Below are 15,265 nucleotides of genomic sequence, written 5' to 3' on the forward strand. Positions count from 1 at the left end.
CCGGGACACCCTTCAGGACAAACCAGCTGGCCCCCACCTGTGCACCAGGCCTCTATCCTATCTAATAAAAGAGTAATATGAGGATTGACCATCACTCCAACACACAAGATGGCTGTCCCCATGTGGTCAAAGATCCTGCCCCCATTTGGACACAAGATGGCCACCACAATATGGCCAGCAGGGAAGGGCAGTTGGGAGGGACCAGGTCTCCAAGGGAGGGCAGTTGTGGGAGATTAGGCCAGCAGGAGAGGGCAGTTAGGGGTGACCCGGCTGGCAGAGGAGGGAAGTTGGGGGCAACCAGGCCTGCAGGGAAAGGCAGTTGGGAGGAACCCAGGCCTGCAGGGGAGAGCAGTTGTGGGGGACCAGGGCTGCAGGGGAGGGCAGTTAGGGGGGACCCAGGCCTGCAGGGGAGAGTAGTTGGGGGGGACCAGGCCTGCAAGGGAGGGCAGTTAGGGGTGACCAGGCCTGCAGGGGAGGGCAGTTAGGGGTGACCAGGCCTGCAGGGGAGGGCAGTTAGGGGCAAACAGGCTGGCAGGGGATCAGTTAGGCATCAATCAGGCTGGCAGGGGAGTGGTTAGGGGGTGATCAGGCTGGCAGGCAGAGCGGTTAGGGGCAATCAGGAAGGCAGGCAGGCGAGCAGTTGGGAGCCAGCAGTCCTGGATTGTGAGAGGGATGTCCGACTGCCCGGTGGGATCGGGCTTAAACGGGCAGTCGGACATCCCTCGAGGGGTCCCAGATTGGAGAGGGTGCAGGCTGGGCTGAGGGACACCTCTGCCCCCCTCCCCATGCACGAATTTCGTGCACCGGGCCTCTAGTACTACAATAAAATTCACAGAAGACCAGATCTTGGGAAACTGGATCTTCAGTAAACCAATGGTGACCACATTTGTGGGAGACATATGCATGACTCAAAGATATAAGTTTATAATGCTATCCCCAATGGGGCTTATAATGTGAGAAATACCTATGGTGATGAAATATCTAAATTCCTGTAAAACAGTGGGTCTCAGGAGGAGGTGGTTTTGCCCCACAGTGTGCATTTGGCAATATCTAGAAACAGAAAAATGTTTCCTAAAGTTTACAAAGGGATGTGTGTACATGCGTGCTACTGGCATCTAGTGAGTCCAGGGTAGGGATGCTGCCGAACACCCCACAATGCACAGGACAGCCCCATAACAAAGAATTATCTAGCCCTAATTGTCAAGAGGACCAAGGTTGAGAAACCCTGGGTGAAACTGAAAACTGTATATACCTATTACTATAAAATAAAATTCAAAATAAAAAACTTAGTTTATAAGTATGTATTCTTTCTTTTTTAAACACTTACCCGAGAATATTTTTTCCATTGATTTTTTAGAGAGAGGGGAAGGAGGGAGGGGGGGAGGAAGAGAGAGAGAAACACTGACATGAGAGAGACACATTGACTGGTTGGCTGCCTCCTATAGGTGCCCGGACAGGAACTGGGGATGAACCTGCAACCGAGGTACATGCCCCTGGCTGGGAATTGAACCTGCAACCTTTGGGTCTGAGGGCTGCTGCTCTAGCTGCTGAGCCAAACCAGCCAGGGCAGTACTTATACTTTGAAGAGAATAATGCATACTGGGTATTGGATCAGGAGAGAATTACCATATATAAAAGGATTACAAAAAGATCAGATTATCCTATATAATAAAAGTGTAGTATGCAAATTGTCCCCTCAACCGGGAGTTCGACCAGGGGGCGGGGCCGGTTGGGGAAGGGAGGGAGTACTGGCCGGCAGCCAGCAGCTGCTAGGGGCCCTACCAGTGCACAAATTTCGTGCACTAGACCTCTAGTTTAAGTAAAAATGCCTAAAACAGGTTACGGCCTTACCTGGAATCTCATTGGCTACCACCGAAGGAGGGCTTGATTGGTTACTGCTGATCTGCTGGTGGCTGATCATGTGACAGCACTGTGGTACGGCATTATTGACCATATAAAGTGTGTCTGGCACATTGGACATTCTAACCATTCGTAAACGCACAAGATCTGTTTGTTCCACCATCATCTCATCTAGCACTGACTGAAAGAACAATTCAGTATTAACAGAATTAGTAAACCCTTCATCTCTGTTAAATCACATTTGGACATATATTATTACTTTCATCATATAAAAAGGGAATTACTTTATTGCTTCTAGTGTATGAAGTTTACAATTAGTGGTGAAAGGAGAAAGTACCCCTACCTCTTTAATTTTTAAAAGATCTTTTGGAGTATCTCTGGAAAAAAAAAAAAAAAAAACCACTTCTGCAAAGTTTCAATTGAAGTATTTGAAATTTATAGGAAGGATATAAAATTAATCAGAAGTAAATTACACATAAAGTTACTATAAAGAAAACATGTATACATGGGCTAAACATCAGATCAAAAAAGAAGCCCTGGCTCATTGGCTTAATTGGCTAGGTGTTGTCCCGTGCACCAAAAAGGTTGCTGATTCCCGGTGAGGGCACATGCCTGGGTTTCAGGTTTGATCCCCCATAGGGGGCGTGCAGGAGGCAACTGATGAATGTTCTGCTCTTACATCAATGTTTCTTTCTCCCTTTCCCTTCCTTTCTCTCTAAAAATCAATTTTAAAAAAGACAAAATATTAAAGACTGATATTAAATTGAATAGGTCTAGCCCTAGCTGGTTTGGTTCTGTGGATAGAGCATCAGCCTGCAGACTGAAGGGTCCCAGGTTCAATTCTGGTCAAGGGCACATGCCCGGGTTGAGGGCTTGATCCCCAGTAGGGGACGTGCAGGAGGCAGCTGATCAATGATTCTCTCTCATCATGGATGTTTCTATTTATCTCTCCCTCTTCTTTCCACTCTGAAATCAATAAAAATACATTTAAAAAATAAATAGCCCTAACCAGTTTGGCTCAGTGGATAGAGCGTCGGCCTGTGGACTGAAGGGTCCTAGGTTCGATTCTCATCAGGGGCATGTACCTTGGTTGCGGGCACATCCCCAGTGGGAGTGTGCAGGAGGCAGCTGATCGATGTTTCTCTCTCATCGATGTTTCTAACTCTCTATCCCTCTCCCTTCCTCTCTGTAAAAAAATCAATAAAATACATTTAAAAATAAATAAATTGAATAGGTCTATAAATAAACCCAGTTAAAAATCAGTTTTAGATTAATCTATTTCACTAAACCACAGAACAATCAAAATGATATAATATATAAACATTTTCTACTTTTATTGGGACAATTATCTACTTATGTATGGGTACAGCCATCTGAGAAACAGGGAAGTTCCAGGAGGACTAGTGATGAGCTTACTTTTTGAGACAAAGCAGAATGGAGGGTAGGTCTAGTTTATTACAGACCATTTATCCCCAGACTCAACCTTTTGTAAAGGCCTCAGTTGCTTCAGTGAGTCTGAGTACTGAATTTATTTTAAAAAGACCAGGCACAACCATTCTGCTTTTTCTCTCTGTTTAGAATTATTTGAAATGTCCATCAGTCAATAAGAGGAAGATTATTAACCTAAGCAAGAAAATAAACTCACAAATATCTTCATGTATCTTAAACTAGGAACTCAGATAATAAAAACAAGATAAATAATTCTATATCCAAACACACATTGTTTTGCCTCTTACTTTATTTCATAAAGCTTAATGGTGATTTCTGACTTTCAAAGACTGGCTGTTCCTCAAAAAGCCACTCCAAAATTCTTCTGGCTGAATAGATCTAATAAAAATTACAGTATTTCATTTTTACATTACCATATTTTCTAGAAGAATTGTTATAATAGTCATAATGCCAACTATTTGCTTAATAGACCTGAAATGTTTTCTTAGTATGTGCACTTATTATAAAACTAAACACAAATTCCAGCAGTCAGCTGGAATGTGTTAGAGAAATGTGTTACAAGAAATGATGGCAATTCTTTACTTTATGAAGGAAGACACAATGTGTGCAATCTTCTTTCAGGACATTTTCCCATGCTGAAGATCACAAAATACTGATAACCATTTCAATAAAATAAAACTTTCTTTTCAAGTTAACATTTTCCAAGAAAACTAAAATGAGAAAAATGTAAAATGCAATTTAACATGACCAAAATTATAAAAATATGCTTGATAATTAAAAATTTCAGAAAAGTATTCTACTGAGCAGTCAAACTAGAATTTATGTTTACTTTCTGATTACTGGACATTCAGGCCATTTCCAAATATTTATATAATGCCACGATAAAAATCTTTGTTCTTATAGTTTATAATACAGTGATCTAATGTCTGAAAATCTTTTTCATTACCTTTGCTTCCTCCAAATAGGGAGAGAAGAGTCGAGGACGAACATAGATTCCAGCATTTTTTTGCCGTAACCAGGCATTTGACTTTCCACCTTCTGATGTAGGAAGCATATCTGATGGAGGAGTACTGATCAAGCCTCTTTTCATCTTAAAAAAAATTATTTTTTATAAAGATATTTGTGTAGCACTACAATAATAACATAAAAATAATTATACGTACAAATCAAAATGTTCAAACCACCATTTGTATAAAAATTTAGGAATGTATGTAAAATTTTAAAAAACTTCAAATGTTTAATAATATTTAAAGGACTTGGAAATAAAAGGCAGTATAATTTCCCATTTTTTCTCTAAATAGAGAAATGAGGTTTTTAAAACAAGAGCTATAATAATTAAAAATGTAACGAGTTGAACTTTCAGAATTCTTAATAAAACCCATTATTATTTTTTTTCTTAATCATCTAGGAACTGATTCCATCCCCAACTCAGTTCCCACCCCCCAAGACAAATCAAGAACTGGAGGGCCCCTAGTATTTACAGTACAGGATATAGGCAGTTGTACATGGTGCTTAGGGGTAGTGCCTCCAGGGGAAGGCAGACTTGGCTCAAACTTTAACTCCGCCTCCCTTTAGCAACCTTGTGACCAAGACATTTCCTTTTACCTGGGCCTCACTTTAAGGGCTCCTAGATGGCCCTGGAGATGTGACACCACACAGCTAACTATGGTAGCTCTGTTGTTTCCTCATCTATGCTAGGAGAATATAAAACAAGTACCCACAGCACATAAAGTGGCTGTGAGGATAAAATGGGTTTGGTACAGTGCTTAGAACTTCTGGTTTACAGCTATTATTACCAAACTTTTACTAGGGACTTATGTGATAGCCATGGAGTTAAAAGTATCAATAAATTTTTTCTAAGTCTACTAAACCAAAGTTCTACAATATTTTTCTAAGTTAAATTCAGGGTTCAACTTGCTTTGAGTCTCAGATTTTTAAAAAAAACGAACACTGTTTCTCCAATCTTATTCTTGTTAAACATAATAAACACCTAATTGCTGCATTAGTTAAAATTATTTTTCACTAATAAAATTAGCAGTAGGTGGTATTTAGAGAAAAAACTCCTAACTCTAATTTATTACAACTATAATATTGTTGCTATATTTCCTTCCTTTTTTCAAATGAATTTTAACATAACTGCATTCTAGAATACATAAAATACACATTTTATATCCTTCTTTCTAAAATTATATTCCATTATCAGCATTTTCCATGATGCGCTATTAGTAATTATAACCACTGTTCAGGACAGCAAAATATTCTGTTGAGTAGTTGTACTATAATTTACTTATTTTCCCTGTTCTTGGATATTTAGACTAATTCTAAATATTTAATGACAATGTAATCAACGTACCAGCTATACTTCTCCTATGGGATAGTAATATTATTTCAAAAATCACTGACCTAATAGGTGAAAAAATGATAACTTACTGTTTTATTTTGCTTTCTTTGGGGTATGTGATTACTAATGAGATTGCACATTTTTCTAATCAGAGATTCCATAAATATTTGTTTTCTTCTAGTTTTCCATGTTCAATTTAATATTTAATTCTTCAATCTAACAGGAATTAATTTTCTGTGCAAATGAAATGAGGGTTTAACTTTAAACAAATTTCCTCCCTTCCCCATTCATCAGTTCATCTAGCACCACACTGATTTGTGATAGCTCATTTATTATGTTTAATTCTTTTATTAATTAGGATCTTTTTCTAGGCTATTTTGTCTTGCCTGTTATGCTAGCATCATAGATTATATATTAGCCTTTTAAAATGTGCTTTACATTCTGGAAGAGTTATCCATATTTAATTACGTTCTTTTTAGGGAACTTGAAAAAACTATTGTGTTTACAGCATTACATTAAAGTTATAAACCAATGTATGAGGAACTAATATTTATAATAATTCTCTTCCCAGCCATTAATCTGAATTCTATTAGTTTAAAAATTCACTTAAAAAATAAAATTAACAAAATCGGCTCCATTAATTTTTAACTGAAATACCATTATAAGATTCATTCAGCCTTTTTACACTGAACCATTCATTCTCCTTTCCTCCTGTTTTCTGATTTATTCCTGTTCTTGAAGAGTCTCCCCTAAGGTAATTTCTACCCTTTCCTTTTTTAATAAGGATATACTTGATCTACACTGATAAATGCTAAATTAAACCCTAAGAAACTATCCTTTTGCAAAAGTAACAATGATATACGCTTTCAACTCTCATTCACCAAACATTTATTTGTGCCATGTGCCAGGTATGGGGGCCGGGGGATATAATATAGTACAAAACAGACATCTGTCTCTGATTTCAATGAATTCAGTTTCACAATACTCTGTTAGTAGAATTATTTACAATGATAAACAAAGATAAGCCTATACATTTTAGTGCATTTTCTTTACATGGAAGGGATAAATGAAGACAGACACTTACTGCATCACTTAGGACTTCACTGTTTATAGGTAAGATGTGTTCAACGCGAACAAAAGGTAAGAGAGACGAAAGGATCTCTCGAAGCTCTTCAATGTCCAGGTCTCGTCTTTTCACACCTCTTTTGTTCACACTATGAGCAGTGCCACTCAGTAAGTTTGGCTCTATGAGACAGAAAATGAAGTCTCCAACCAAATCCAAATTTTCAGAAAAAGGCTTTCTTTTCTAGTATATTTTCAGTACCATTATTTATACTTAAGTACACCTGCTTTAAAAAGGGTTATAACTTATGTTTTTATAAAAGTTTTTATTGATTTTTAGAGAGGAAGGGAGAAGGATAGAGAGATAGAAACATCGATGATAGAGAAACATCACTGATCTGAGAGAGGAACATCATCGACTGGCCTCCACTGGGGATTGAGCCCAAAACCTGGGCATGTGCCCTGTCCAGGAATCAAACCAGTGACTTCTTGGTTCCTGAGTTGATGCTTAACTGCTGAGCCACACTGACAAGGCAAATTATGTTTATGTTTTATGAAGTTTAGTTAATAAAAATGTTCTGACAGAGAAAAAGCATGGTGTCAACAGTACAGTAACATTCTTTTATGGTTTTCCTGCACTACAGAATAGAGGATTTTTTTCTGTACACTAACTCAAAGGAAAAGATGATAATCTATTAAAATCTAGTTTGACCGAGGGCTTTTTCTTAAGCTTTCTCACTTTTGTGACCAGATTTTAGCACAATAAGGACAATGTAGAGCAAGTGCTATTTCTGGTCACTGTAGATTAATGGTACACTCATTAGGCTACCATTTATTTAAAAGGAACTTAACAAAATATTAATCTCCTGGCAACAAATAAGGTACACTCTAAAATTCTTTGCTAGTCTCTCAAATTTCCATAAAATGGGAATGTTCCTGCATATAAATGAACCCTTGAATCTCTGACATGTATATTTCCATTGTCCAGATCCGAGAATAAAGGTTTTCTTTAGTGGGTATTAGTGAAAGGGGAAGATTTACATGTTTACCATTACTGAGGTGGGAAAATTTTACATAAATGTTGGGAATCTTTAATCATGTCTTTAATCTAGGGGGTGTATTTTTTTAAAAAGGAGATCTTTATTATTCACGAATATAAATGCCAGATACTTTGCAAAGTCTGTAGGCAAACTGGTATTTCCCTTAAATCATGTGATAGGTAGGTAAAGAGATTGTTTTTGAGAAGTTAAGCTTTTACTGCAGTTGTGTGCAATAAAATTGCTGCAAGTGTGTGAAAAAGGTTTTTGTCCTCACCTTGCTATGATCTGGCTTCATACTTATACAAGGCATTGCTTTTCAAAAAAAAACTTTTTTTCTTTAGTAGTGTTTTCAAATGAAATCTTACATTAAACTCCCAAATATATAACAGGTAAGGTCAGAACCCTAATCTATGAGGGTGACTGAAATAAAGGTGTAATCCAGTTTGCTTAGCTTCCTTCTTATCCCTGTAAAAGAGCCTGACATTCTAACCCAGTCAGAAAACTATTTTTTTTTTCAACCCTTGCTCAAGGATATGTTTTTAATTGATTTGAGATAGAGAGAGAAAGGGAGAGAGAAACATTGATCAGTAAGTGCCTCAATTGAACCCACAACCTTCCAGGGTATGGGACGACGCTCCAACCAACCTGACCAGGGCTGAAAGCTACTACTTTAAGGGAATTTTATCAAGATGGTCATTATCTGCCCAAATAAATATGGCATTACCAATCTTATGTCATGAAAACAAACAAACAAAAACCTATGGCTATAATGATTATGTAACATGACATACACCCAATTCTTGTTACTTGGCCAACTATCTATGATAATAAAAGCATAATATGCTAATTAGACCGGACATCCTTCCAGATGACCTTCCAGATGAAGCCGGGGCTGTGAGGAAAGCCCTGGTCCCAGGTGCCTGCCGGTAGCTGGATGGAAGCCAGGTTCCTGGGTGCCAGAGGAAAGCCAGTGCCAGCAGCCAGGGGAAGGAAGGCCTACTCTTGCATGAGTTTCATGCATTGGGCCTCGAGTCCTATATAATAAAACCCTAAGATGCAAATTGACTGAACAGCAGAATGACCAGTCGCTATGACACGCATTGACCACCAGATGCTCGATGCAGAAGATGGGCTCATAGCTGGAGAGCACTGTAGGTGGGCAGTAAAGAGCAAGGTGTCCCGGACTGCAAGCACCCCAGACTGGGAGAGGGCACAGGTTGGGCTGGGGGACTCCCCCTGAGTGCACAAATTTCATGCATCGGGCCTCTAGTCTCTCTCTCTCTCATGCATCGGGCCTCTAGTCTCTGTCTCTGTCTCTGTCTCTGTCTCTGTCTCTCTCTCTATATATATATATGTCCTATATAATAAAAGCCTAGGTGGCATCGCACGACGTTGCCACAAGATGGCCGACCTCGCTTCATCATAAGATAGCCACCACAAGATGATCACCACAAGATGGCTGGCAGGGGAGGGCAGTTGTGGGCGATCAGGCCAGCAGGGGAGGGTAGTTGTGGACAAACAGGCCAGCATGGGATGGCATTGGGGGCGATTGGGCCGGCAGGGGAGGGCAGCTGGGGGAAACCAGGTGTGCAGGGGAGGACAGTTGGGGGGGGGGGGGACCAGGCCTGCAGGGGAGGGCAGTTTGGGGCAATCAGGCCTGCAGGGGAGACAGTTGGGGCTGATCAGGCTGGCAGGGGAGGACAGTTGGGGGAAATCAGGCCGGCAGGGGAGCAGTTAGGCATCAATCAGGCCAGCAGGGGAGTGGTTAGGGGGTGATCAGGCTGGCAGGCATAAGTGGTTAGAGGCAATCAGGCAGGCAGGCAGGCAGGCAGGCAGGCAGGTGAGCGGTTGAGAGCCAGCAGTCCCGGATTGTGAGAGGGATGTCCCCCAAGGGGTCCCAGACTGGAGAGGGTGCAGGCTAGGTTGAGGGACACCCCACCCCCGTGCACAAATTCGTGAACCGGGCCTCTAGTATATATATCCTCCTATATAATAAAAGGGTAATATGCTAATAGACCAGGGGTGGGCAAACTTTTTGACTCGAGGGCCACAATGGGTTCTTAAACTGGACCGGAGGGCCGGAACAAAAGCATGGATGGAGTGTTTGTGTGAACTAATATAAATTCAAAGCAAAGGAGCGGAGGGGAGAGCAAGAGAACCAGATAGAACAGCCGGATCCGGCCCGCGGGCTGTAGTTTTCCCAAGGCTGTAATAGACCGAACGACAGAACAACCAATCAAAGAGTAATATGCTAATGATATGCTAAGGCTGCTCAACTGCTCGCTATAACGTGCACTGACCACAAGGGGGCAGACAGTCGACTGGTCGACCAGTGCCTATGATGTGTACTGACCATCAGGGGGCAGATGCTCTGACCAGTAGGTTAGCTTGCTGCTGGGGTCTGGTCGATCGGAACTGAGCGAGATGGGCCAGACATGCCCTGGAGCTCTCCCACGGTCCCTCAGCCTGGCCTGATCATGCACCGGTGGGGTCCCTCAGCCTGGCCTGTGCCCTCTCGCAATCCGGGAACCCTCGGGGGGTGTTGAAGAGCCGGTTTCAGCCCGATACCGCAGCACACTCCCTTTTGGAGGGCGCCAGATGCAGGGCTCATGGCTGGCGAGCGCTGCTCTGGCAGTGCGAGCCTCAACTGATTGGGACTGACTGGGCGCGCCCCTGGCATGCACAGTGGGGCCGGAATGAGTGGGAGCAGCATGTAGGATCTGCAGGCAACATTGGACTGTGGGTTTCAGCCTGATCCCTGCAGGCCACCCAAAGGGACCTTACCTATGCACAAATTCGTGCACCGGGCCTCTAGGCTATATATAAAAGCCTAATAGACCGGAACGACCAGTCGTTATGGTGCGCAAGGACCACCAGGGGGCAGGCACTCAACGCAGGAACTGCCCCCTGGTGGTCAGTGCACTCTCACAGTCAACCTCCCTCAGCCAGCCAACCTCCCACAGTCCCTCCCCCAGGCCAGCAGGCCCCAATCGCCTGATCAGGGCCAAACCCTGGGCTGGGACAGGGAACCGGGAGTGGGTGGCAGCAGGTGCAGCCCCTTTCCAAGGGGGGCTGAGGGCCAGGTCCCTCCTTAGGGCTAGCGGCCAACCATCCACACCCTGTCCCTCCCCGCGACCGGCAAGTCCCTATTGGCCCACCGCCCGCCTGCCGCAGTGGCATCACGGAAGCAAGGGAAGAGGGGGGAAGCAGGGAACCGTGAAGTGACAATGTGGGCATCAGGCGTCCGTTCCTTCCTTGTCCAGCCCGGCGACTGTCAGCTCCTCTCTCAACCCCGCTGGGGCCTTTCAGCCCCGGGCTGGGGTAGGAAACTGGGAATGGGTGGCAGCGGATGCAGCCCTTTTCCCAGGGGGACCAAGGGCTGGTTCCTTCCTTGGTGCCTGCGACCAATGTCCCATGCCCCGTTCCTCCCACCCTAGCCAGACCCCAATTGACCCGCTGCCTGCCCACCGCAGTGGCAGCACAGCGGCGAGGGAAGGAGGAGGGTGGGAGCCAGGGAACTGTGCGGTGGCGGCACTGGCGTCTGTTCCTTCCGCACCCAGTCCGGAGACTGTCGCCTCCTCTCCCGACCCTGCTGGGGCCACTGGGCCCCGATTGGCCAGGTCCTGATCGCCAGCCAGGCCTAGGGACCCCACCCATGCACGAATTTCATGCAACGGGCCTCTAGTGTTCTATAAAGCCGCTGTGAATGCTGAATCACTGCTCCTAAGGAAACACAGGGGTATGTTCCAGTGAGTCTTTGGTCACATTTTTGCCAACTGATCAGGATATAAGTTTGTCTTATGTGTGTTTCTGTTTAAAGAAACCTTAGTAATATATATGTTGATTCATTAACACTGAACTCATGGCCAACAGATAACTCATACCTGAACAAAGCTTATCTAACACACATTATCTCTGTGAGGCACATCACAGCCTTCGTGTGCTTAGGAACATTAGACAGCACTAAGCAATACACTTGGAGGCCATTTTAAACAGTGAGATTATCCCCCAAACCTCATAAGAATGCGAAAAACATGGCACTAAATACACTGTGAAAGGACATGTTTACAATATGAGAGCAGAAACAAGAAGGCAAAGCATCACCTTGTTTCACATTGAAGTGAGAACATATGCACCAGGAGACTCAAATTTTTTTGTCACTCTGCACATGTCTGCAAATGCCCATGAAAGTGTTAAAAGTACTGATTTGGGCTACAGACTGATTCATTTGCCTCTCAGCATAACCATTATTGCTTGTCTCATTTTTGGTTCTTATAAGTGTATTTCTAGTTATCACATGATCTCTCATCTAGGGGAAATAATGAACAACATAAACTGATGAACAAAAACAGACCCAGAGAGAGGGAAGCATCGATCAGATTGTCAAACCTCAGAGGGAAGGTAGGGGAGGGTGGGGGTAAGGGGGAGAGATCAATCAAAGGACTTGTATGCATGCATATAAGCCTAACCAGTGGTTACGGACAACAGGGGGGTGGGGGCATGCGTGGGGAGGGGTTTGGGATGGGAATGGGGGAATGAGGACAAATATGTGATACCTTAGTCCAGGGGTCCTCAAACTACGGCCCGGGGGCCACATGTGGCCCACCGAAGACATTTATCCGGCCCGCCGGGTGCCGCTGCCTGTCCTGCTTAGCAGCTGACTCGTCCCGGGCCCGCAGTGCACATAGGAATTTGTTCATAGTATTTTTTTTAAACTATAGTCTGGCCCTCCAACGGTCTGAGGGACAGTGAACTGGACCCCTGCTTAAAAAGTTTGAGGACCCCTGCCTTAGTCAATAAAGAAAAAAAAAAAAAGAGTACTGATTTGGGAAATGCAAATACATTTAAGCAAGTAGGTGAATTTGCAAATACACAATCTTCAGGTAAGGGGGACAGACTGTATACTGGCATTATAAAAATGTCCCAAATTAATAGTAATGGTTATTTTATTAAAAATTTCAAATCTTTGAATTTCTAAAGGCTTTTGCAGGCCACAGAGAAATAAATGAAATCAAATGGGAAGACTGCTTTTGTTCCCTAATACTTGAGTAGTAGTGTATTAAAGAGATATATATAAAAAGGTTTAAAGGCAGGCTAGCTTGATATTTTTATATATTAAAAAATGTGGCAAAACAACTCTATAAACTTATTACTAAAAATTACTGACTTGAACACTTTAAAGTGAACTTTGTGGTATGTAAGTTATTCTATCTAATAAAGATGGAATATGCTAATTGACTGTCACACCCTCACAAAAGATGGCAGCACCCACAGCCAATAAGGAGGGAATATGCTAATTGACTGCCACGCCCTCAAAGATGGTGGCGCCCACAGCCACAAGATGGCGGCGCCCAGTCCCCTCAGCATTGCCGGGGCAGCGGGCGCACGGCACGGCCAGGCCTGCCCCCAGGCAGGTCCAGCCACTCTGTGTGCCTGCCTCTGGAGTCCCCCAGTCCCCTCAGCCCCCCAGCTGCCCAGGGCCAGCCCGAGGCGCAGGCAAGCCTCGGATGTCAGCTGCCCAGGCGCCCAGGGCTGGCCCAAGGCACAGGCAAGCCTCAGATGGCGGCTGCCCAGCCGCCTAGGGCCACCCGAGGCTCAGGTAACCAGGGCCGGCCGAGGCTCAGGTAACCAGGGCCGGCCGAGGCTTGCACTGCCGGCAGTGGCAGCAAAAGAGGTGTGATGGGGGTGTTGCCTTCCCCTAATCACCAGTCACCTCCCGCCCCTGAGGGCTCCCGGACTGTGAGAGGACGCAGGCCGAGCTGAGGGACCCCCTTCCACCCCGAGTGCATGAATTTTGTGCACTGGGCCTCTAGTATCTAAATAAAGCTGTTGAAAAATGACAGGGAAGGAAAGATTGCATTTAATTTTTCTAATTAAAGTTTTTTGTTACATAGGAATACAATATCCTATGAAGAGAGGAGTACAGGGGGGTAGACCAATCCTAGATATAAATAAAAGAATCAGCTTCCAAAGTTGAAAGTTCACCTCCTTCATATGATGCTTCCATCTTTTCTAAAGTAGTCCCAATTGGAGGCCACTTAAAATTATTATTTCTCCCTTACCTTCCACAAATTTAAAAATAAACAGCAAATATGCTTTTTTTGGGTAGTCATATATATTTTTTTATTGAGGTAAAATTCACATAACATAAAACTCACCATTTTAGAAGAAGACTGGTTTTTTAATAAATTTACTTTGTGCACCCATCTCCACTCTCTAATTCCAGAACATTTTCATCAACAATATGCATTATAATACTTTAATTATTTCATTTCTACTACTACTGTAAATCAGTCAACATTTAATATTAAGCACATAGAAAGATAACATTAAAAGTATTCTGCCCTGGCCGGGTAGCTCAGTTGCTAGAGCACTGTCCAATATGCTATGGTTGTGGGTTCAATCCCCAGTCAAAGCATATACAAGAATCAACCAATGAATGCATGGATGAGTAGAACAACAAACTGTTGTTTCTCTCTCTCTTCCTCTCTAAAAATCAATTATAAAAAAAAGTATCCTTCTAAAGCTGTAAAACATAAGTTGGTGGTATATTTATTTCTAACAGAGTAGTATACCCTCCACTCCACTAAAGGATTTTGCCAAATGTAAAAATTTTTCTTTTCACTAGGCAACAGTGATTATTGTCAAGACTGACATGCAGCATCCTGTCAGTAAGCTTTTAGGAAAAACAGTGCAAGCTTACCTCTGTCTGCTATTCTTTTCATCAGCTGGTGCTCACCCCATTTAATCAGGTATTTAAGGATATCTTGTTCACTTGCCTATAATAAAAAAATGGTTTATACTTATTTTGGTGAAATTAGATAAGTGGTTAATTTCATTAATGACTTCTCCTAGGTCATAAAGTCAATACAACATGCAACTTGCCTACCACATTTCACTCTACACTGGCTGTCTGAAATGTTCCAGTTAAACTTTTTGTCCGTCAATAGCAAATACAAAGATTGCATTCATTACATGGGTTTTGCCCAGTAATCTCACTCTTAGCTCCAACTAAATTTTTTATTCTTATTTCCATCTTTATTTTTTTCTTTATCTTGTTTTCTTCACCTATTTTAAATTTATTTTATCTTACTATATGGTCTCTATACAGCTGCCTTAATTTCTTTTTGGGACAAGATGGAGATAAAGAAATAAAAATTAAAGAATTAGGGATACAGTGTGGCTACTATCTCCTGCAGGAACAATCCCCACAAGATATTCTACTGATTTTAAGACCCTTTAAGCACAATGTGTGAAATGCCAAGGTGCCCCTCATTTCTTCATATTTTATCTAACATCTTAAAGCAAATCTAGGCTTCTCTCCAAGGTTTTTCTAAGAAGAAACACAAAGCTCCCAAAGATAATAATCTGAGAACTGACAAATCCTAACTTCCATGATGCATGCAGTCTGGACAAGACAGTAAAACAAGGTTAATAAACACAGATCTTAGTAAATCAAATCCAACATGACAACAGTTGTGCTGCAATCAGAGCACAGATACTAAATGACTTA

General features: G+C 42.7%; 1 protein-coding gene across 1 annotated transcript in view; it reads right to left on the minus strand.

Moving 5' to 3' along the window:
* BTBD7 (BTB domain containing 7) overlaps positions 1-15,265 on the minus strand; it is an 84,269-nt gene that overhangs the window by 12,107 nt on the left and 56,897 nt on the right. Inside the window, exons 5-8 of the mRNA XM_080657007.1 lie at positions 14,456-14,531; positions 6,735-6,895; positions 4,256-4,399; positions 1,852-2,041 (exon numbers count right to left, since the gene is read on the minus strand). Coding sequence (XP_080513133.1) covers positions 1,852-2,041; positions 4,256-4,399; positions 6,735-6,895; positions 14,456-14,531 — 571 coding nt within the window. The remainder of the gene's footprint in view (positions 1-1,851; positions 2,042-4,255; positions 4,400-6,734; positions 6,896-14,455; positions 14,532-15,265) is intronic.

The sequence above is a fragment of the Plecotus auritus genome (assembly GCF_963455305.1).
Source record: "Plecotus auritus genome assembly, chromosome: 1".
Classification (NCBI taxonomy): domain Eukaryota; kingdom Metazoa; phylum Chordata; class Mammalia; order Chiroptera; family Vespertilionidae; genus Plecotus; species Plecotus auritus.